The 23,711-nt window shown below is 44.1% G+C and overlaps 1 protein-coding gene across 2 annotated transcripts in view; it reads right to left on the reverse strand.

The window, feature by feature from the left end:
• Nucleotides 1-869: 869 nt before the first annotated feature.
• Nucleotides 870-23,711, reverse strand: part of adamts12 (ADAM metallopeptidase with thrombospondin type 1 motif, 12) — a 23,941-nt gene continuing 1,099 nt past the window's right edge. For both annotated transcript variants that reach the window (XM_042101930.1, XM_042101931.1), the window contains 23 exons: nt 23,636-23,711; nt 19,882-20,065; nt 19,218-19,435; nt 18,939-19,022; nt 18,668-18,792; nt 17,201-17,350; nt 16,743-16,886; nt 16,360-16,504; nt 15,953-16,045; nt 15,671-15,816; nt 15,170-15,339; nt 13,377-13,507; nt 12,606-12,726; nt 11,978-12,222; nt 11,706-11,847; nt 10,457-10,583; nt 9,822-10,032; nt 7,657-8,709; nt 5,147-5,299; nt 4,706-4,879; nt 4,358-4,504; nt 3,411-3,564; nt 870-2,575 (listed from right to left, as the gene is read on the reverse strand). The exon at nt 23,636-23,711 is cut by the window's right edge and continues 283 nt beyond it. In XM_042101930.1, coding sequence (XP_041957864.1) covers nt 2,460-2,575; nt 3,411-3,564; nt 4,358-4,504; nt 4,706-4,879; nt 5,147-5,299; nt 7,657-8,709; nt 9,822-10,032; nt 10,457-10,583; nt 11,706-11,847; nt 11,978-12,222; nt 12,606-12,726; nt 13,377-13,507; nt 15,170-15,339; nt 15,671-15,816; nt 15,953-16,045; nt 16,360-16,504; nt 16,743-16,886; nt 17,201-17,350; nt 18,668-18,792; nt 18,939-19,022; nt 19,218-19,435; nt 19,882-20,065; nt 23,636-23,711 — 4,309 coding nt within the window. In that variant the 3' untranslated portion in view covers nt 870-2,459. The remainder of the gene's footprint in view (nt 2,576-3,410; nt 3,565-4,357; nt 4,505-4,705; nt 4,880-5,146; nt 5,300-7,656; nt 8,710-9,821; nt 10,033-10,456; nt 10,584-11,705; nt 11,848-11,977; nt 12,223-12,605; nt 12,727-13,376; nt 13,508-15,169; nt 15,340-15,670; nt 15,817-15,952; nt 16,046-16,359; nt 16,505-16,742; nt 16,887-17,200; nt 17,351-18,667; nt 18,793-18,938; nt 19,023-19,217; nt 19,436-19,881; nt 20,066-23,635) is intronic.

A 23,711-nucleotide genomic window follows, 5' to 3' on the forward strand; every position in this document is an offset into this window, starting at 1 on the left:
GTAAGGCAGAGCTGGATTGAAGTTGATGGTGGAGGCCCAAAACACCATCAAGCTAAATATGCTTACTCACAATATGTTTTCAAGATGCCGCACTCCCCAAATTCGGGCCAATATTTTCTTACATATTACATTCCTAACGAGTTGGGCGAGATGCTGCTGGGTGATAGCTACAATTTGCCTGGTCGCCTGCCCGTCCATCTCAGGTTAACGGGAACAGAGGGGCCCACAGTTTGGCCTCATTAAATTTGAGCCCTGTAAGGTGAGCCTGGGCTGTGTGGCGTGGTGTGGTGGCAGGAACAAAGGGTTGGAGGACAAGGATGGAGAGGTGTCAGGAGGTCAGACATGCTAATGTAAATAACAATGAGTACGCAGCACAATGTCTCCATCTCCCTGGGGGTGGGCTTGGCTCTGATCATATGTAGACATATATTGAGTAAATACGTCAATACTGTCCATTACTATATCTAAATTACTATATATGTTTATCAATGATCAGAGAGAGAGAGGTTATAACTTTTCATATGGCAATCTCTTTTCAGGCAGGGTATTAAAGGCATTCTACACATGTCATGTCATACCGCAAGTAATCTATTTTTGACAGAATTCAGAGAAATGTGTACATGTAATTTTTTATAGAAGGAAAACATGAGAAATATCGGATGACATGCTTTACCAGTTTGGGACTCGATATCTCTTTTATCTTTTTTAAAAATTAGAGAGATTAATCTTGGATTGACATGCCTATTTCCTCTACCTTATACTTTGACCTCTATGTCCCACCAAAAGAAAATGCCGCTGTTGCTCAAAACAGCACAAGCTGCACACAAAGAATTCAATCTCTGATGCAAAAAGACAGATTTTTTTCCCCCACTGCATTTATTAATTCATCAATGGACATGACATACTGCATCAGCAGCACTTGATCATTTGTGAAGCATATTCAGTTTAAAAAAAAAAAAACAGAAAAAAATTATAATATTTTGGCCTCAACTCGGGGCCACAGAGTGATGACCTGCAACACTTAATGCCTCTCCTCCTGGGTGCCTGTTTGTGCAAGTGGAGCCATAGGAGCAGCACTGGGCTCTGAGACAGAGAAACACACATCAAGAGACACTCATGTCTGGAATGAGATGGAAATGCGACCAGCATCTACACTGTGAGTTACAAATAGGCCTTTGTGGAGTCAAAGGTCGTGTAAGAGGCATTGCACTTCATTAAAATATGTATACCAACTAAGGTTTGTCCTAAACTCACCATATCATCTTTATAGTACCAAAATGCCTTAGCACCTCAGTTCTTAAAATATAGTATTTCTAAGTTGAAATAAATGTCTTTGACAAGTGTCCAGAAGGGTCTTTAGATTGTGCATTATAGGATTCAAACTTATGACAGCATTCAGTGTAAGGGACTGGATTTGAAGGATCTACAATCAATCATTTCAGGCCAGACACAAAACAGGGAAGTCAAACAGACTGTCAATTAAACATCAGTGGCCTACATAAAATACATCTCCTAAGTAAAGGGGCAAAATGAGGATCATTTAATCTAACCATCTTTCCGATCATAATGTTCTTACACTTTCCAAATGACAAATATGACTTTAAAGATATATACCCTGAATATTTGTTCTTAGTTGAAATAATTGCTAATAACCTCATCTTCTAAATGACTTACATCTTTGAGAATAATATAGAAGGCAGTGTTTCAAGTCAGTTTAAAAAGAGGAGAAAACAATTACAATTACTAAACGTGTGCATGAAGAGCCATGGCAAACTAGCCACAGAAAGCATAAAGTGCACTGAAGGGCTGGGAGGTGATGTTTTAAGTGACAACCAGATAACACAGAGATGCTTCTAACCCAAGATCATCATTTTTAAAGGGCAGTTAGTGGTCAGGAGCAAAAGTTGACAACTTTGTAAATTCCAATGATCAGGACGTACTGATGCTCACAGAACTGTACTTTTTTTTTATTACAAACCACAAGAACACATAATGGTCCTCTGTCCGGAGAGAAAAAAAATGAGATGATTTCAACAATATTTTTTTTCCTCATTTGTTCTCAGCTCATTTTGTTGTTCATGTAGAGACAAAAACAACAACTATGGGGCTATAACAGTGCAGGCTGAAAATGTGTACAAAATGTGTAAAAAATGAGGACATAGATGTACTTGGTGTGCACTGAACATGAACATTTGGTAGTTATACTGAAAAAGTGTTAAGGAATGTCAATAAGAGCACCCACTGGACCAAAACAATAGCACCATACACACTGCCATTCAAGTACTAAAAAGGCTGAGATGTTCCATGGGCTATAAAAGCAAGTGTGCTTCAGTATAGAGAGGAGCCGCTGACCCGGCCCCAGGTGTGTCCACTGACTCCTGATCTGGATAGGGGTCCATGTTAAGAGTGTCAGTGATGGCCACTGTAGAGCGAGTGCCGGCGGTGTCATGTGTCACAGGTCAAGCCATGCAGGTGACACAGCACTGCCTCTGAATGGACAGGAGACTGCAGCGGCCCAGCAGCTTCAGCTTCGCACAGAACTTGCCGGACATGCTGTTCTTCCGGCACGGTGGACCTGTAAATGGGTTCTAGTCCTCAGTAAATGGGTTCTAGTCTCATTCAATATCATATGACCCATTTGGGTATTCTAGTCAATTTCACAAATAGCAATATATTCATGAGATCTTTCAGTGTTAGTTTACTTATGAATTATTTTATCTAATAATTTACAATGTATCTTATCTAATATTGTGAGTGTGAACAAAGCTCTGTTCTAGAATCTTTGGTGTGAACAAAGCTGTGGCAAATCATCATCATTCATCATTTTGTCATTCAGCTCACGCCCTTATCCAGAATGACTTCCTGGGAACTACCTACAGTACACAGTTCCCCTGGAGCAACTCAGGGTTAAGTGCCTTGCTCTCACGCACAATGGTGGTAGCTCCTGGATTCAAACTTAAAACACTCTGGGAAAGTCTTACTTAATACAATCCATTACTTTCTTCATGGAAATTTTCATAATGTGTTTAAGAGAATGACTTAACATTGTGAAGAAAGCTGTGACCCAAAAAATACTTTCTCCTTCAAACAGATCTTTGAGGTGGTATTCTGTTGCATAATATGTTCCTTGAACAAGACCAGTTCAAACAAGAACAGGACAACAACAAAGACCAAAAACAACGACAGCAAACAGAAAGGAACATTCACAGCGCGCTACCTTGGACATCGTATATGTCAAATCTCATCGATACGTTTTGATATCTATCACTTATCAATGCAATTTGCCATACATGTCCACGTATGGCACTTCTTTTGTGAAGAGTCAGCTAAGGTCAACGGCGCATAAGCGGTCATGCTTGGGGCTGGCTGAATGAGAAACAGCTCCCGACTCTCTCTGATTCTGAACTCACCCGTCTTCGTTTTACATTCCTGAGGGTTGCATTCCTGGGAGCTGTCAGGCCGGCTGCTTCTGCCGCACAGGCTGGCCTTCTCCTCCTCTCCTGATTCATCGTTCACACATCTGACGCCGCGGCTACGCACCCCTCCACCGCAACTCCGTGAGCACTGGTGCACACATGCACACACACACACACATATACACACACACACACACACACATACACACACACACACACACACACACACACACACACACACACACACACACACACACACACACACACACACACATAAACACACGCACACATGCATAAACACACACAAACACACATACACATAAACATGGAGAAACAAACAGAATTTCAAAAACAGCATGATTTGGAATTTGGTGAATCAGTCGATGTAGGCTATGCATCACTAAGCATGTCTAGTGTTCACTTTGACTATCACTGTGACTATCTATCTTTTCAGTCACAATGTGCAGAAGATATACTGTTAATTAGGAGATGTAAGTCATTTCATGTGTGGATAATCACTTGCTGTAGGCTGGCTACATGCAGTGAGATGGTATTCAATGTGATATTGTTGTGAATGGCGCGACCCAGATTCCAGCTCAGTCAGGGGCAGATCAAATAAATGGAGGAATTCCACCTTGTGTCCATCCCAAGGGCTGACCTGCACCGGTCAGCACACTCCAGTGCGACCCCTCACATCAGGGTCAGCTATGATGACCACCACTGCCCGTGTTCATGTTATGTATATGTGTATAGGGTGGTAGAGCAAAAGTAGCGTCGCCGCCTGACAATCTGTCCATTTGGGGTTCGATTCATGAACCCTCTGTCTTGAGTCGATGTCACTTTGGGTCTTTACTTAACTCATGGCCACTCTGGGCCAGTTTTGTGGAATGCGGGTGTGTGTGTGTGGAATGCGGGTGTGTGTGTGTAGGAGCTGGTCTCACCTCGGCCCACTCATCACTGGCCCAGTGTGTGCAGGGCTGCTGGCTGCACGACTCGGTGAAGTTTGGCCTCTGGGTGGCGTCACAGCGCTGGAACTCCGGACAGTACACCAGCCGCTCCCTCACACCCCCACCACAGCTCTTCGAGCACTGAGTGGACAGCACATATATGGCTTACACTAATACATAATATGATTTCATTTGAGTGCAAGCTCAGTTATATTTCTCATTCCCACTCACAAATCAACATTATATTGAACTGTTTGCCACATTTACTATTTTCATGCAACACTTCATATAGCCCATAGCCACAGAACCTTTGCTGGAGTGCACGGCGTGCACTTCCCTTACCTTTCCCCAGGGGGAGCTCCTCCACTGCAGGCAGGGAAGTGTGCTGCAGGGCATGGAGCTGGGAGGCTTATGAGTGAGGGCCTGGCAGTGGAATGGCCTGAGTGGGCGTTTGCTCTGCGTGTCCATGCATTGCACGTCCCGATGGCGCACAGCCTCGCTGCAGCCCACAGGGCACTGAGGAGGGACAAACAAGCACCATTACAGTAAACTCATTCAGGGTTTGGAAATCGAATGTTTCTGTCTCATTCTGCTACTAACGAGGTAAAATTATTGACTTTACAGAGAGAGAAAAAATAAATAATCTCAAAATCAGTAACTAATCTAAGATGTCCACTGTAACCTGTAAACTGTAACCAACCACTAACTAACATGCACAGTGATGCACTTCCATGCACTTCCATGTACTCCAGCACCACACTGGCAGCCTTGCGGAGGTCTCACCTTGCTCCAGTTGCCTGGCTTCCAGCCTGTGCAGGGCCTGAGGTTGCACCTGCGGGCCGGCTCCGGCTTCTTGATGCTGGCACAGTCCACCTCCTGAGGGGAGCTGCAGCCCACCGTCCTCCACTCGGCCCCCAGACCACATGTGGTGGAACACTAGAGCCGGTCAGCAGCAAGCAGGTGGGGACATGCAACAGGCAATGCAAAGAACTTCTAAAGCAACCGAGTCCAGTACAAAACAGGCAATGCAAAGAACTTCTAAAGCAACCGAGTCCAGTACAAAACAGGCAATGCAAAGAACTTCTAAAGCAACCGAGTCCAGTACAAAACAGGCAATGCAAAGAACTTCTAAAGCAACCGAGTCCAGTACAAAACAGGCAATGCAAAGAACTTCTAAAGCAACCGAGTCCAGTACAAAAGATAGTCTCATATACAACCCCAAATCAGAAAAATTTGGGACGTTGTGTAAAATGTGAATAAAAACAGAATAATAATCTGCAAATCTCTTAAACACATATTTAGTTGCAAAAGGGACACAGACATATCAAATGTTGAAAATGACAAGTTTTTTCATGGAAAATATATGTTAATTTTTAATTTGATACTAGCAACATGTTTCAAAAAAAGTTGGGATGGGGGTAACAAAACGCTGGAAAAGTTGTGCAATGATAAAGAAAACAAAAGGAGGAATGTTTCAAAATTAATAAGGGTAACTGGCAACACGATTGGGTATGAAAAAGAGCATCCCGGCAGGGTCTCTTACAGAAGTAAAGATGTAGGAGTATTCATCACTCTGTGTAAACCTGTGTGCACAAATGATGTAAACAATGTAATTTTAATGCTTCTTATGTTGAAATTGTGAAGTATTTGGGGAGTTCATCATCTACAGGACATATTATCATTATAACATTCAGAGAATCCAGAGAAATCTTTGCAAACAAGGGAAGGGAAAGAGCTGAACTAATTGGAAAACTAAAACTAATTGGATGGCCGTGGTCTTTTGCCTCAGATGGCACTGCATCAACACCAGACCTGTTTCCAGAACTGTCATTGTATGGGCTCAGGTAACCATTGCAGCCAAAATTGTAACAGCTAAAAAAAGCCAAAATTGTATTGAGACATGATACAGAAAATACCACCATCTTATCTGGGCCTACTCTTGTTTAAAATGGACTGAGGTAACATGGAAAAAGGTCCTGTGGTTAAACCAATAAAAACTTGCCATTTTGGAAATCATGATGGAATCATCTGGGCTAAAGAGGAGAGGGCCAATGTAAGTATCCAACTTATCCAACTTGTTTTAGTGCTCAGTTCAAAACCTAACATCTATGACGGTGTGGAGGAGCATTAGTACTACAGCCTGGGCATCTTGCACATTTGGCAAAGCACAATCAATTCTGAATGATGTATACAGGTTTTGAGTAACATATACTGCCATCCAGGCAATTTCTTTTCCAGGGGAGACCTTGAATATTTAAGGAAAACAATGCCAAAATGAATTCTGCACATACTGTATTTAAACAGTATTTCTCCATAGATGAAGAGTCCAAGTGCTAAAATGGCCTGTCTGCAGTCCAGATTTGTCAAATTAGGTATAATGGAATGAAAAACATGACTAAGAAAGAATACTGTAGAGCCACTGAAATCCTATATCAGGGAGTAAATGGATGAACTGAACATTTAATTCTAAAAACTCTAGCAACTGGTCTTCTTAGTTCCTAAACATTTACAGAATTTTGTTAAAAGAAGAGGTGAAGCAGCACAGTGGTCCAATTTTCATTTTCAACATTTGATATGTTGTCTATGTCCTTTTTGCTGCTAAATATAGGTTTAAAAGTTAAAGTATATTATCACATTCTGTTTTTATTTGCATTTTACACAAAGTCTCAACTTTTGCTGTTTTGGGGTTGTAGGACAGCTCAGTACAAGAGTGTGTAGCTTGCAAAAGAACACAACACTGCCACCTGGCAATGCAACATAATATTGCATGTGAATTCAATGCAATTCGATGCAAAATAGATACAAAGATATGATCTTTATACTGCTTTTTATTTGGATCAATTTGGAACATTCATTGACTTGATATATCAATATAGGAGGGGATTGCTAGATTTTTGGGCATTGTGACAGTGAACAAACAGAGTGAAATCTTTCCTCAACAACCTTTATCTGGGCCTCAGTGGCATTTCGGCTCTGCCAAGCAGCCTAGTTAGGGCTCTCGTAAATCTAGCTACTCATTTAGGACCTGAACTGCCAAGGACAATGAAGTAGATAAAAATAGGACAAGCTTTATAAACATGCTAACGGTGCAAACAAATAAATGCCTGTGTTTATAAATCCCATATATTTGTCTATGAATGTCTGTCTAGAATGACCAGCACACTGGTCAGTGCAATGGCCTTTCCTCAAACCGCACCACAACCTTTGGAAAAGAAACAGCCTTTGTTCCCTGTGTGTATGAGCGCTATTCACACCGATCCGATTAGCATGCCCAACTGAGCAGAGCCACCTACCTCACTCCAGTTCCCCACCACCCAGAAGGCCTCCATGCTGACGGTATCCCTGGTGTTGGTGCTCACGGGACTTCCCTGCCTGGGTTTGGGCTTCTTGGCCTGGGGGCCCTTTGGAGTCGTCTTCTGGGCCACTGAGGTCTTCTGGTATTTCAGCACCTTTACAGTATGTGCCGGGGCCCCTGTGGTTCGAGGAACGTCCACCGACTTTGACTTTGACTGAGGTTTGGGAGTGGTTTTCGGCAGTGGTGTGGTTTTCGGCAGTGGCACGGTTTTGGACAGTGGAGTGGTTTTCGGCAGTGGTGTGGTTTTGGGCTTTGGTGTCCACCTCCTGACAGCTTTGACGTATGGCGTAGTTTTGGCTTTGGAGGTGGTGGTGGTGGTGGTGGTGGTACGTGTTGTCCAGTAGACCCCACGTGGTGTCGTGGTGCGAAGGGGTACTTTGGTTGTGAACTGTGGCCTGGCAGTATGTGGTTGTGTTGTAGTCCTCAGGGGGGCCGGTGTCGTAGTAGTGACCACGTCCACAACCGCCTCGCTCCTGGAGTCAGAATCGTCCACGATGTAATCATATCCCGGCGTGTAATTGGATCCAGCATCTGGCTGTGAACCAGCGCCGCTTCCTTCCTCCTGCTCCTCCTCCTCCTCCCCTTCCACTTCCTCCCTGGCTGCGCCGGAGCCTTTGGTCTTCCTGCCAGCAGGCGCGGCGTCTGGAGCCGTGCTGGCCTTCCCCACCATGATTAAGTCGTAGTCATCTGCGTGCAGTATGTCGGCGACGGCAGTAGGGACCTGCGGCGTGCAGGCTGGTGTGGTCGGCGTCAGCAGTGTGGTCGGGGTGGTCTTTGGTGCCGCCGAGGAAGTGGCGGGCACCCGCGTCGGGCCTCGCTTGGGGAAGACCCGGCGGTACATGGGCCCGACTCGCTTTTGACCATTGGGGCAGCTGAGGAGGCCGCAGAGGGACTTGGTTCGGGGCTTAGTGGTGATGTTGCAGCGGTCTTTAGGTTCAGCGACGCATGTGACCTCCCTGGAGCGCACTGCTCCTCCACAGGTAACTGGACACTGAGAATGAGAGGGGTCACAGTTCAGCGCACCTCACTTTTTCATTCATTAAAAAGCACTAGAGATGTTTTAAACCATTTGAGGGTCTATTGTGAGCACATGCTTTGTATCATGGACAAAAAAGTTGCATACTGGTGCTTGACATACTGAGTTTTTCATCAGGCAATACCACATTTCCTCCCAGGAGATTAAAATAATAAATAGTAAAATATTTGGTTACTCAAAATAAATTGATCTATTTTTTTCATTTAATCGTTTTTGCCCTGTATCTGCATCTCTGGAACCACTTAAGTGCAGCTGTGCTTATTTGTACTTGCTCCTTCAGAGTCAATAAAACGTCAGCTGAGCAGCATCAGTTGTCACGTCAGTTGATTAAGATCATACCCAATCACAACACAGAGCATTTTACCAGTTCTATTTGGCCTCATGCCTACGGCTGAATCACAGGCGTGGGACACTCTCACTCATACCATATTGCTTAATTAAAACCCAATGACAAAACCTATGATTTGTAGTATTACATATTAATCTAGCCACATGAATTGATCTCATATGGCAATAGCAAACAGACAGACAAACACATGCATACAGACAGATGTTCTTGGAATGAATGGGGAATTTGGTATTTTTCAACAAAAACAACATCAATTGGTGCAGTTTTGAGTAAGACCCTAATAGACAACTAAATAGCATATAGCCTTGAGGGCAATGACGCTCCATCAAAGTAAATTGCTCTCTTAAGCCACTGACTAGGCTAAACATATAATTACACTTCTATGCTACTATGGAGAGGGACCCCGTAGACAAACATTTTTTTTCTGTTTGTCCGCGTAAAAAATAAGACAAAGTCTGTACAAGTCAACTACCATATCTGGCACAGACTACTGCCAGTGGATGCAGAAGGGGCAGAGTTCAGTAGCAACATTGCCCCCAAGGCTATGCTATATGCTGTTTAATGGCAAATTCGTATTCCAGTTTTTCTCAAATCTGCAACTGTCATTTTGGTCCAAAAATGAAAATAATAGACTCAATATCGTCCAAAAATAGAAAAATGAAAAATACCCAAAACTCTGCTCTAATACAGTAGATAGATTCTAGCGACATGAGTTCACCTCATTCCAGTTGCCCACGAACCAGTCGGAGGTGCAGGGCACGTCTCTGTTGCAGGGCACCACAGGTTTGGGCTTCAGCATGTGCCTGCAGTCAGCGTGGTGCAGCACGCGCTCCTCCCCAGCCACCGTGCGCACGCACAGGACCGTCCGCTTCTTCACGCCCGTGAGACCACACGTGGCCGTGCACAGCTGCCAACCCCCCACCCACCACCTGAGGAGTCGGAGCAGCACCGGGTGGAAGGCGAGGAGAGGGGAGACAAAACAACAGGCCAGACTCGTATTCAGGCTGAAGCTCTGGGGTGGATTAATGCAACTTCACAGGGGTTCATGCGTATGTTTATGTTTACTGAGCAGATGCTTTTATCCAAAACGACTTACTACAATAACACTAAGACGATAAGTTCTGGGTGTGCCTATTGCAGACTTCAATAGGGTGTTGGTAGGTTGATGTGTTAACTCTTTGTGGTCCAGTTAGCCTGTCCTCGGCATACTGAGACTACCTAACACTTCTACAAGCATATACATACAGAAGTTTGCGGAAATCTTACAACAATGTATAGACCGTCAACATTTTGATTGGAGCATTAATTAAAAAGTAGGACAAATAGAGGACAAATGGAGTCAGGGATAGAGACCTTGCAGGGCAGTCCACGATTTTACACTTTCGATGGCGGTCTTCAGGACGGGAGTCCGGGTCACACAGAGCTTCATCCACCACGCCACTATCCAGTTCGAAGCATCGCACAGGCTGAAGCTGTTCACCTGGAAATGTCAGGACAAGAAATCTTTTGTGGTTAACATGTTCTGGTGCAACAGCTGTACCTCACACACCAACCCTTGAGGAATAATCTAATCTAATCTCTCTCCACCCATATGACCAGCACACTGACCAGCACACTGACCCGTCCATGCTGCTGCACTCTCTCCAAAGATTAGGTGTTGTCTGCTATCAGAGCTGTCTGCAAGTGGATGGAATGTTTCAAGAGAGGTTTTTTTTACACCTCCACAGCTGAGATTTAGTAATCTGCGGAGGCCCCTTGCTTGCACAATAAAACATGTGAATCACCCGCCAGCCAAGGGTGCAGTGGGAATGACACAGCACTGCTGACCTCCACTGCTTGCATTTGGTGTGCAAACACATGACACAGCCAAGGAAGAATTTCCCCCATGATTCACAGGCCGTGTTTCAACCAGGAATCCAAATAGACCAGGAAACCCATGTCAGCACAAGATACTGTGTGCCGGACCACAGAGGCTCTCCAAACGTACCACTACAAGTTTGTGCTTAAATATTAATGTAGACTTTATAGATCTCTCAGATATCATCATCCAAAGTGGCTTACACTACAGCAAAGGCACACAGTAGCCTGACCCCATGACCTCTGTGCACTTCTGTCTTGTAGTTGAGCTGCAGGAACACACTTGGCACTTGATACTCTGATAGAACAGCTGAGTGTTGTTAAAGGTATACTATGCAGGTTTAGGTATTTTTGGCAAGTGTAGAGCTCCCTCTAGAGTCGCGATGTATTTTTATGTTACTCTGCTATTGTGAATAGCAAACTTCTCGCAAATGCTTTTGTTGTGGAGGTGAAGGATTTAACAACAGGCAAAAATGATCTCCAAAGAGCTATCTCTACTGACAAGGTAATGTTTCACTGCTCTTAGAAGTTGCATGGCTGGTTTTCTCTGTAGGGACTCGCTACATCTATGCTGTATAGCTACGCTAGATGAATGATTCACCTATTACAAGTTTGTTTACCATCAAATTGGCTTGGTAAAGGTGAAAATCTTGCATAGTGTGCCTTTAATAAAGTCCTTCGAGTTGAATGAGTGTAAAAGAGAGGTTTAACTGGGAAAAGGGTCATCTGGGGTGCATTAGCCCACCTATCCCACAGGAGGTGCTGCAGGCAGTCCAAGCCCCGTGCCTCCACGTGTATTCTGGCTCCAGGACCTCATTCCCATTCATTCGGGCCCTCTTGATGGTGTACTCGTAGGTGATCCCAGGATTTTGCTCTTGGAAAAGCAGCTGAGAAGCAATATTTTCTTTTCAGAGTCCACCTCACAGAACTGAGCATTTTGACCATATACTGTTATAGTGTTTGTATGTACACAGTTATTATGGTGTATCTAGGACTGATCACCAGGGCAACACATACCTGGATCATGATTGGCTCCAAGATAGGTCCTGGTGATGTCAGATTCTCCAGGTTGCCTATCCTGTCGTAGAAAAACTTGGCTCCACCCGCATTGTACTCCCCATTCCACTGGATGATGAAATTCCCATTTAAGTAATAGTCATCCGAGTCGTGTCTCCTAATGGCAAGGAAATTCCCTACGTCCGCCGTCTCATGGATGAAAATGTCTCTGGCGCCTTCAGGGATGAGGACCATATCCACATAACCTGTGAGAGAAACATGACTCCAGTGAAAGACTCCAGGCACAATTATCTAGAGCACAACAACAACAGGTTTCATATTATTCACTTATAGATGAAGCATATTATGCCATTATGATTTATGATAAACCACTCAAACTCATTGTACACATGCATGATAATGCTCCATTCACTGACTTATGATAACCCACTCAAGCTCATTGTACACATGCATGATAATGCTCCATTGACTGATTTATGATAACCCACTCAAACTCATTGCACACATGCATGATAATGCTCCATTCTCTGCCTCCACATGTATTTTGAGGCAGGCTAAAGAAACCAAACATCCCACCGAGAGCCATATCTGTTACACGTTGGCAAGGCACAAAGAGCCTCATTCTTACCGTAGCCGTCTGGCTGATCAAAGTTCTGGCGGACCGTGTGGCAGGTGGAGCCATCCCCCAGACAAACCCCACAGCGATCCTCCTCTGCGTTGGAGTCGATGCCATAATCACATCCAACGGCCTGACATGATCCAGACACAGCACGGTTGGGGGGGGGGGGGGGGGGGTATGGGGGGAGAGACACAGGGACCCGTTGAACAACAACCCCAGGGCTTTTTCACATGTTTCACATGTTCACAAAGTAACTGGCACATAGAATTTTAATTAAAAAGATTAGACTTTTAGGAGAATAGCCTAACTTCAGGCTGTTGTGTACTAACACTTTCAATGTCTCCCTTCTCTCCCTCTCGCTCTCTCTCTCTCTTTCAGCATTGTGACCTCTGTTTTGTGATTGCTTTTGTAGCAGAGCTGATGGGAGAGTTCTGCTCTCTCTTCTCTTCATCTTTCAGAAAGCCCCTTTTTTTCTCTATATATACAGTATTTTTTGTCTTATCAAGTATCAGTGGAATAGCTGGGCCAGATTTCCCCCTGTAGATCCATTGCTAATTGTTTGCTATCCACATGCCATCAATTCAGTGTCTTATAAACATATGTTACATTTGTTCAAGCATGAGTCACTTGTCTTCTCCTTATTTGGCTATTTTGACTAGAAGCCAACAACAAAGTCCACTGCTCAACAATCACACACAGTAGCTGAAATAACATACAGTTTTTTTTCGGCGTCTGTCTATTGAAAGTTAGTTTGTTATGAATGCATTCTTGTCACACTACCTTGCACACACCATTGATACATAGGCTCCTGCTGCTGTTCGTGAAGCAGGGTGTCCCGTCGCTCACAGCGTCCAGCATCTTCTCAGCAAAGTCTTCGTCCACCGGCCGACAGTGCAGCTCACATGGGCTCGCTATGACCAGCATTGGCCATACGGGAACAGGGTGAGGAGGAGACAGAAGAAGTACTCTTCAATTTTTACAGACATCATCAAACCCTTGATGAAAGTCAGTTTTACTCTTTGTAACATACATATGTAGGAACTACAAATGAATTGGTCACAGTCATAATGGCGATCTGATATGTATTCAAATATGGTTTACCAAGGATTGGATTTAAAAAGAAAAAGAAGAAAAAACTAAAAGAAATGGTGTTGTTCAAGGGAGACATCAGGTTACACTAAAACATTACTGAGCACAGATGCCCGAGGTGGTGCAGGCTTGTTTTAACCTGCTGCAGAATGGTATGAAGACTCTCTCCTTGTTATTTCTACTGCCTTTCTTTGTGTTTATAAATCTGGCAGAGATGGCAGTGAAACAACTAGCCTTTATTTCAAAGTAAGTTAGAAATCCACATTTTGTCTGGGAAGCTCAATTCAACTGAATCTATTCTATCTATGGGTAAGCTACTGTAATTACATTTTAATGACATACTGATAACTGGTTGCAGAAATACCCTCATTCAGCTACAATCCATTAGTATATCCATTAATACATCTTAACACTCAGGCCACAGTGACTAACAGAATGCACAGTGAATGAACCCACTCATTAGTGGTTTGTTTTTCTTTGGTACGGCAGCAATTATCCAACGCTTCATCTGTCTTCAACTGCTGTCAATCAGGCTTCTAGAACACCAACACAACTGCTAAGATGGGCCAACCCCTTTTCTATTTTGACTGAGATTTTCCAGTCTTTGCTGAAACATGTTATATGTTAGCAACATGGAGACCGGGTTTGTTTAGTTGTTCATGGTTTCCCTGACGTCAACCTATGAGACCCTGGAAATGGCTGACTGAAGCACTGGCAGTGCACGGAGCACATCTCCATTGGGCCAGGCAGCCTAGCAGCCTCGTGTGGCTCAGTCTTATGGGCATGGTGACAAGGCATCTAAATCCTGCTCATGCTGTACTTATTAGGGACCGGATCCTGCTCAAGGAGGGCCAGTCAGTCTCATTCATGTTCACACTCTCAATTTCATCTTAAAGGCAACCTGAACATATCCATATGTATGCATTTCCAAATGTATAGGCATCTGAATGTATGGTAAATATTTTTTATATCATGTGGTATTGTGTAGGGCTCTGCAAACTAACTACATAAACTACAACTGGGGGACTTGATGATTTCTCCTTGTAGTATCTACCATCAAATAGAGAGCAGTCTGTCTGAGAGCTATGCATGAATTAATTCATCAGTTAACAAACTTCTATAGTGCCTCTGTGGACCATACTACTACACCCCATGTATAACCAACTACAGTATCTTTCACCAGCCTAAAGAAGGAGTCAGTGGGGTTACAGCCATTGAAGCTATGGGGGCAAGCGCTTTGAATAATTTAATCATTATTGAGTCGTTATTATTTATTATTGCAGCGGCATGTCTAGTCTTTTATCAGCCAAATAAGACACATGTGGCTCCTATGTTAGCTACTATTTTTATGCATGACTACTTTGAACTGTTCATTTTTACTGTTAATGTTATTTGTTATAATTGTTATAATTATTGTTATTGTTATAATTGTTATAATTATTGTCTGCCAATAACAATCATATAACACATGCTGGGGGAAGTACTTGTGCTGGTGACAGGGATCCACTCGTAGAGCTCGTTCTGGTACGGGACTGTGTTGAACTCGCTGCACTGCATGTCGCGGAAGCTGGGGTGTTTCTTGGCACACGGCTTGATGTTGCAGACCCTGTATCGCTTCCGCTCGCCTGTGCAATACTTCCCCCCGAACTCGGGCCTGTGGAGGGGAGACAGACTGGCTGTTGAGTCACGCTGCGGCAGCAGGAATTTGTTTGTCTTGGTCCGCGAGTGAGTTTGTTCTCTCATAGCTGGAGTCAAGTCTGAAGCATCTTGACCTTAAAGTACTGTTGGGTTTGAGAAGCTGCGCTGAGGACAACTCTGCTTTACACAGAGAGCCATAAATGGGTTGTCAAACATTTAACCAAACATGATTTGTCCGAATAGTTTTGTGCGACCAAATTGTTTTGTGCACTCAAGCTTTTCTATATCAACTAACCAAAATAGAGGCAGTTCCAGATACTGTGACCGGCTGAAGATGAATGGCTTACTTAGGCTGATTGCACTCCCTCTCGGCCGCCTGCACCCCAGCTCCACAGGTGCGCGTGCAGTGAGACCAGGTGCTCCACGGGCCCCAGGCCCCATTCACTGTTTCCGGAAGTTTCCCCACCACAACACACTCACCTGTAATGCACCACTTTGCACCCACACACAAAAAAGAGAAGCTTTTACACACATTTTGACACGAATGCTTCTTATTGTGCTTACATTTAACAAAGGTCATTTAAATCATTAGAGGAAATCAGGGGATGAAAGAGAAAGGTCCTGTTCACCTTGTCTGGGCCACATCTGGTACCGTCTATGGGCGAGTCCAGTTTGGACCGGCACGTCCCGTTCACAGAACACCACAAAATCTGACACACATTCTGGGAACGAGAACCAAGTCAAATCAGGTCTGAAGCTAACACAACCATTTTACAGCCACATGTTTTTCATTTCATATAGAACAGAATCTCAGAGTATCAGAATGCAAAATGAGATTTCACAACCACTGAGAACACTAGAAACAAAATGGCCCACTGAACCAAAACACAAACACAGACACATGCACACACACACACACACACACACACACACACACACACACACACACACACACGCATACACACATACACACACACACACACACACACACACACACACACACACACACACACACGCAAAGGCGCATGGCACTCACGTCCACTTCTTGGCAAAAGGTGGCATTGGCGCCATACTGAAGCTGGCACTGGTGGTGTGTGGTGTACTTCACCCCCGGGGCGGCCAGTGGCGTGGTCAGGTCCTTCTTGGACGGGCGGTCGTCCAGACAGAAGCCCCAGCCACGGCTGCAACACAGTATCCATGGTAACCAAAAAAAATCTAATTCTAAATCTAAATCTAAGTCGGTGGTGGTGGTGGGAAAAGCAAAACAATGAGACTGTTTTTATGTGTCTTAGTAATGTTCTTCAGATGTGTTGAGTCTTCTGAGCGTGACTCAAACCTGCAGTCTGGGATGATGGGGGGATAGGAGAAAAAAAAAAGGAAAAAGAAAAACAAAGGACAAAAATAAATGCAATCACTTACTCCAAGAAGCGAGTGATGTAGTCCTTGCTGCAGGATGACCAGGTGAGGGGGGAGCTGTCGTACATCAGCTGTCGAGACATGATGAAAGGGTGTCTCCCCGACAGCTCGCAATCATTCCCCTGACCATCATGGTGGATTCCGAAGCTAGAGGAGAAACATAAAACACATCAGACTCAGTTATGGCTGTTCAGCATATTGAATCTACTACTTTACACACCCAAGGGTTTCGGGGTGAATGCGTGAGGTCAAACAGACCAGGGGCCAGAGTGTTGATTTCTACCAAAACAAACACAGTTTTCACCTGAGTAAATCTGCAGGTTCAAGTTATACCTGTGAGGCACTTCCTTGCATGACAGATTTGAGATTTGCATGTGTGATTGCTCTCTACTGACTGATGAACACACACACACACACACACACACACACACACACACACACACACACACACACACACCAACCTGTGTCCTATTTCGTGAGCGATGGTGAACGCGACAGGCAGACCGGAGTCCTCGTTGATGTTGCAGCTGCGATGGGGTTGGCACATGCCGGAAAGGTGGGACAAGCCCAGAGTCTCACATGGCTGATTTGCCCCTGCACAGATGTCCTTCCTAGGGTTAACACATACACACACAAACAGATACACACACACACACACACACACACACACGCACACACACACACATACACACATACACACACAAACAGATACACACACACACACACACACACATACACACACAAACAGATACACACACACACATACACATACACACACACACACACACACACACACACACACACACACACATACACACACAAACAGATACACACACACACACACACACACACACACACACAAACAGATACACACACACACACACACACACACACACACACACACACACACACACACACATTGGTAATGCGTGTGCCAAACATTCACTCCAATGAATATTCAGTTTCCACTACACCAATTTTCCACTATAACGTTGCTGTAGCATCAAGGTGCTATCAACACCAGTTACAAGCCACCCATCCGCATGTGTGTGTGTGTGTGTGTGTGTGTGTGTGTGTGTGTGTGTGTGTGTTGGGGGAGTTTTCATTTATCTCTTCCCTAAAATATTTCTGTACTCCAGGGCACTTTCCATCATTCTATGTTTTAGCAGGAACAAATCCAGGTTGAGACAGGAAGCACTAGCTTTATGGTTGCCATTATCACTCTTCTAATATCAGGGTGTTGGCAAAGTATGCGACTACCTGATGATGTGCTGTAGGTCAAACTTATAACACTGTAATTACATATCACTACACAATGGAACAAAGACACAACTCTATGGTTTCGTATTAGTACCCTAAATAAAACAAAGTCTATCTCCCAGTGCACACAGTTATATTACACACAAATCAAGGTCTCAGTCCTAATCCTGGAACCTTCCTGTGATTCTGTTTATCATGGCTGCAAGCATACTTGAGTACAATCTCATGGAAGAGTTGGTTTTTACTCTGTGGCATCAATTTCTAATGGCATTTAGCACTAAGTTGGAACCTAGTGCGTCAAAAAACAACAAAAAAGGATTATGTTGTTACCTGGAAGGCTGGAACAACATTACATAGTGCAATACAAGATGCTCAAGACAAGTGTTGGCAATGTCAGAGGTGCCATTCTGCCATTGTGTATTTATAAGTAAGTGTAGCATCAGAATGAATTTGAAACAATTCTTTTCAAGAACTACATTGTGTTGCTTAAAATGATACAGGTGTGTTCAACCAATCAAGAGTGATACTGATGAGTTCATACAGGTACAGTATGTGAAACAGGGAGAGATGAGAGACATGCCAACTATCAGGTTCGTGACCTCAGGCTAATTTATACGTAATGTGGTGGTGCTAGGTGATGTGACTGCCCTGGTGTGTGTGTCTGTTACCTTGTAATGAGAACGGCCACGTCGTGATGAGCGGGGTGTGTGTCACTCTGGGGGTTCACATTCTTTTGCCAGGTGCAGAAACTGTTGAGCGTCGTGTCGGCATGGTGAACGATTTTCAGCTCTTTCTAAATGAGGAAGCAGCATGTGATTGCGTTACCACACCAATGACAAGAAGGGTGATCCCAAACGTTTGTAAATGAAGACTGCCTACTGCCTGTCACACATAGTAAAAGTGAAAAATATGACAAATATATAAAGAGATTTTTGGTACCTCTTCGCCATGCAAAAGAATCAGGCGGACCAAGATGATGTGGATGGCGTTCCCGATACTGGCATCATGAAAAATCCCAGCAACCTGAGGGATATACATCACGACTCATACAGATGCACAGCTTTCCTTTAGTCATTTTAACCACTGACTAAACCATTTAACCATTTTAAAGTATCAAAAGTGGAAGATTAAGACAGCATTTATCATCATTGCACTGCTTGCATCTCCACAACCGTTCCATCCATTGACCGTTGACATCCACAAATCCACTCAGCTCACCATGTTCATGATGGTGAAGATGTAAGACTCTACATTGCTGCTTCCGTGGTAGTCCATGAGTTTGGAGTCGGCCACCACCAGGGTCTCCACCCATCGCTCCTTGCTGACGGAGCGGCGAGAGATCCCACGAGGGGCAGGCTGACCGCTCGACTGACCCCGCTGCTCCTGCTCCCAGGCGTCCCTCTCCTCCTCCACCCTGAGAGTGTAGTCAGGGCCATCTAGCCCGGGAGACACACATATCTAGGTCATGACATGGTCAAACAGTAATGGGGCGGTGGTCAGCAGTGGTCAGCTGGCTAGCTCTGGTTTAGATTGCTCCACTACATCTCATGGACATCAGACCCAGACTAATAATACATGTGTTTTTTTTTCCACAAGCAGTTACACTAATCGGTTTGAAATATTTCTACACACAAATAATATAAAGACAACAAGCACTACTTGTCCACACAGACACACATACACATCCCAAGACATACACCCATGCACACACCCCAAGCAACCCACCCACACACACAGACATACACACACACACACACACACACACACACACACACATCCCAAGACACACACACAAGCACAAGGATATTATCCAGTCCCAGACACTGGTTGGAAACCATTACAGATCCCTCTCTTATCAGCCTGCCCTGTGGTGACCTCCCACCTTTGACTCCGCAGGCGCCTTGCCCCTCCTGCGACTCCTTGACGCTCCGCCGATGTCGGCCTACCGGCCAGCTCACCGGACTCCGGTAGACCACATGAGCCTCTTGGGGGTCTTCACTGCTCACAGGGTGACCTTTCACTGGCTCGATCAAAAAGAGGCCCTCAGGCAGGGAAAAGAACCCTCTCTAAGGGTATGGCACACACACAGGGATACACACACACACACACACACACACACACAGGGATATGCAACATCAGTGAACATCCAGGTCATTCAAAAAATTTGAGCAACTAGCTTTTGAATGAGTTCCTTTCAACCATAAAGTATTCCATGCACTGGTGGTATGTCTATAAACACCCCACTATGGCACTGTGCTGTAACTTTCTTATGGATTCTTTTTGGAAGTCAACCTGACAGATCAACGGTGAGTGCGAGGTAGGTATTTTCCTCTCCCACCCAACGGCACATTCCCTCACCAAGTAGCTCAGTAAGGTATCAGTCTTTTGTTTCCAGAGGTATGCCCAGCAAGTTCCTGCCAGTGCTGACATTTCCTTTAACTCTGAAGAAGTATAAGAGGGCGATTACTCAGTCATTTACACACTGAAAAAAACTGTGTCTAAACAAGTCCAAGTGCAGTTGAAGGCTGTCTAACCAAAGATCAAAAAAAAGAAAGAAACACCCCCAAGACTGGGAAAATGAGTCAGGTATTGGCTCTGGAGATATGGGCCTCGGTCTCTTGGCGGTCCTGACTTGCAAACAAACTGGAGGTTAAGGTACGCTCAAGTTTGTCTGTTTATTCCCCTCACAAAACAGATAGGGGATAGAAGGCTATATGTTTTTATTTACACTGAGTACTAAAAGTCCAACTAGTGACAAAAGTTGTACATTTGCAATAGCTATAAACCCTCTGTTCATCTTATGAGTTGCATGCTATGTTAAATTGTAACTATGTAAAATTGTATCCTCATTAAAATAAATATCATAAATGAAGAATGACTACGGTGAGGTGGGCAAATGCTATCAGGGTGCCCACGTGAAATACACCTCGGGGCAAATCTGCGAGACAAATCCAGACAGAGCATTGGGCTTTGATGTGGATGAACCATTTCTAACCTCATGGGTGCTTCACCAATGCTTCCCCCTCTCTGCACATGCTCTGATTTGGTCTGTGGTGGTGGGGTTTCAACTTTGGGAATATTTCTGATAATCTTGCTTTGGGATGTAAAAGTCACACAGCTGTGGTTTTTGCGTCCTCCCAAGTCACTCCCTGAGACGAAAGCGCACACACTGATATAGACATCTGTGATATAAATCAGTCCCAGAAGATACAAAAACAGGTGCTGGGATGTGTCCTCAATCTATGTCATGTAGAGGGAGAAACCGTGTTACTGTGTACAGTCTTTCTCCTAAGTAAGCACCAAGTAACACAGTCCTAAGCCGCAGGTTCCACAAATAGATGAAAGGGCGAAAGCAAAACACACAAATTCAAAGATGAAAGGTTGCGGCTCAATATTAAGGAAAGAAAAACGAAGTACAAGAAATGGGCTTCGACTCAGTCAACCCATCAAAGACACAGAAAGACTAACACCAAAACAAAGACTGGCTTGAGACTGGCGTGCAATCCCCTCCAAAGTCTGAGCCTCGCATTTAAAAACGTTAAATAATCCCTGGCTACCCATGCCAACTGAAACAGTCCCGGTGCTCTGCACTTGGGTGGAATTCCCTCTCTTCCTCCTTGCCTCTAAATATCTTGCAGGAAGCAGGTATTACTGTGAAGTGCCTCCATCTAGGGAGACTAAAATAACACAGGTTGGGCTGCTAACGACAGGAGCCATGTGGAAGCGCTTTATTTCTCCAATGGGTCAGAAGTGCTTCTGTGCAAAAACTAAAGGCTCCAGACTTGCAAAAGTGAGATATATTGGTCCTGATAAATTCCCCATGACTTTTATATGTGCAAATCTTTATAAATTATGTGATTATGCTGCACTTATGATTTTTTCTTTGCTGATTAAAAAAAAAACTGCCATGAAAAAGAATGTCTTTTTTTTTTTTTGCCAAAGCTGTGACTTGAGTTCAACTCTGCATCAGCAACTTTGCCATCAGCAACTACCAGACAACTGTGTCGACTGAGGTGTTTGACAGCTCTTCTCGATGTCCATAACATTACAACATAGAGAAAGAGTTTTTTTTTAAGGGTTAATATGCAGAAGAAAGACAGATAAAGCTGCCCTGCACAGTGGGGTCAGTAACAATACATACACTGTTGCTAAAGCATTCCGAGGCCATGTGCTCCTGCTATTGCCTGTGTCCCAAGCCAAGTCTCACTCATTAGAGTCTTTCACTCTTCACGGCCAACACGCTAAACAAAGTAGCCAGAGCTATTATTCACAAGGACAACCCATCCACTCTTGCTCGGAGCAGCTCAACATAGTCATTACTGTTCCTTACATAGTTACAGCAAAATATACATTTCATCTGACTAGCTCACCCCCAAATGTTATTGACCTATCAGGCTGTGATCCCTCGAATGTTTGCAATCCGGCCAAGAAATGTCCTCCCACGGAAGCCGTGTTTTAAGAACAGCAGAGAAGCATTCTGACTACACTACCATCATAGATGCCAGACATAACTGCAACAATGCTGCATTAAATAAATCACTGCATTGAAGCCATCTGAATGTGACTCTCCATAAGTTGGGCTTTGAAAGTGTGTCAGACATTTCATACCCAGAAAAAGTCCTTATGGTGACAGTAGCACTACCTAGAACGTGTAGAATGTTTTGGATCATGCACAAACATGATGCATACAGCATAATGAAAATAGGCCTACAGTAAATCCCTCTGAAAGCTATTTTGTGCACTTTCTACATACCCTGTTTCAGCATATCCTGATCTTACTGCTTGATCTCCGTTTGACAACAGGGGCATTCATTTTTTGCCTTTGAATACCATCTCAAAAGCCTGATGTCTACGAAGCCCTGACCTACTTAGTCCACTACGCAAACATTTCCTCCTGCACTTCAGAAAGACATGGGAGACACACAAGGGAGGGCATATCATGTAGTCCACAATAGATGTGTTACGACACTTTCACCATCATCTCAAAAGAGCCATCTTCATATCTCAGAGGCAAGTGTGAACATCAAACAACTCAATTAATGTTGGACTTTCCTTGAAAGGGCTTTTGCAGAGGACTTTTACATCACTGAACGTGTCGATGGATAGACAGTACCGCCTGGAGCATGACTAGTTCCTTTTCTTCCTCTTTACAAACATAGAAAGGGGGGCAGTGGATGTCAAACTAACAGACAAGTTGGTGTCACTGCATGAGCTTCAAGCTTCATCAACAGTCATCAAGTATCTATCTATCTATCTATCTATCTATCCAACAGTTAACCCAGAGCATTCTCAGATCAGTCCAGAGACCACTGAAACACATAATGACAAGCCTAATATTGATGCTCATTTGGAAAATGTCATTATTCAAACCAAATGACCATATAGGTCTCAAAAACACATTGTCCCCACAGAATGCACTATACAATTCATATCATAAATTAAAGAGACCACCTACCGTAACATGGTCTGTCTTTGTGTCTACTATTTGTAGACACAAATCATTCATTCAGAAACTATACCGGTATTTGGCATTGAATGAATTAACTTACATTTTAGCTGGTCTGTGAAAGGCCTAATTTACATAATCTGAACGATTCAACATACTTTCCACATGTTATTTATGATGGGGTACTTACCAGTCCATCACAGGTACTGATGGCAGCTTTTCCCACATGGTCAGAGTAGGTCACTGTACCAATTAGGTGACAGGCA

Source organism: Alosa sapidissima, chromosome 8 (genome assembly GCF_018492685.1).
Source record: "Alosa sapidissima isolate fAloSap1 chromosome 8, fAloSap1.pri, whole genome shotgun sequence".
Taxonomy (NCBI): domain Eukaryota; kingdom Metazoa; phylum Chordata; class Actinopteri; order Clupeiformes; family Clupeidae; genus Alosa; species Alosa sapidissima.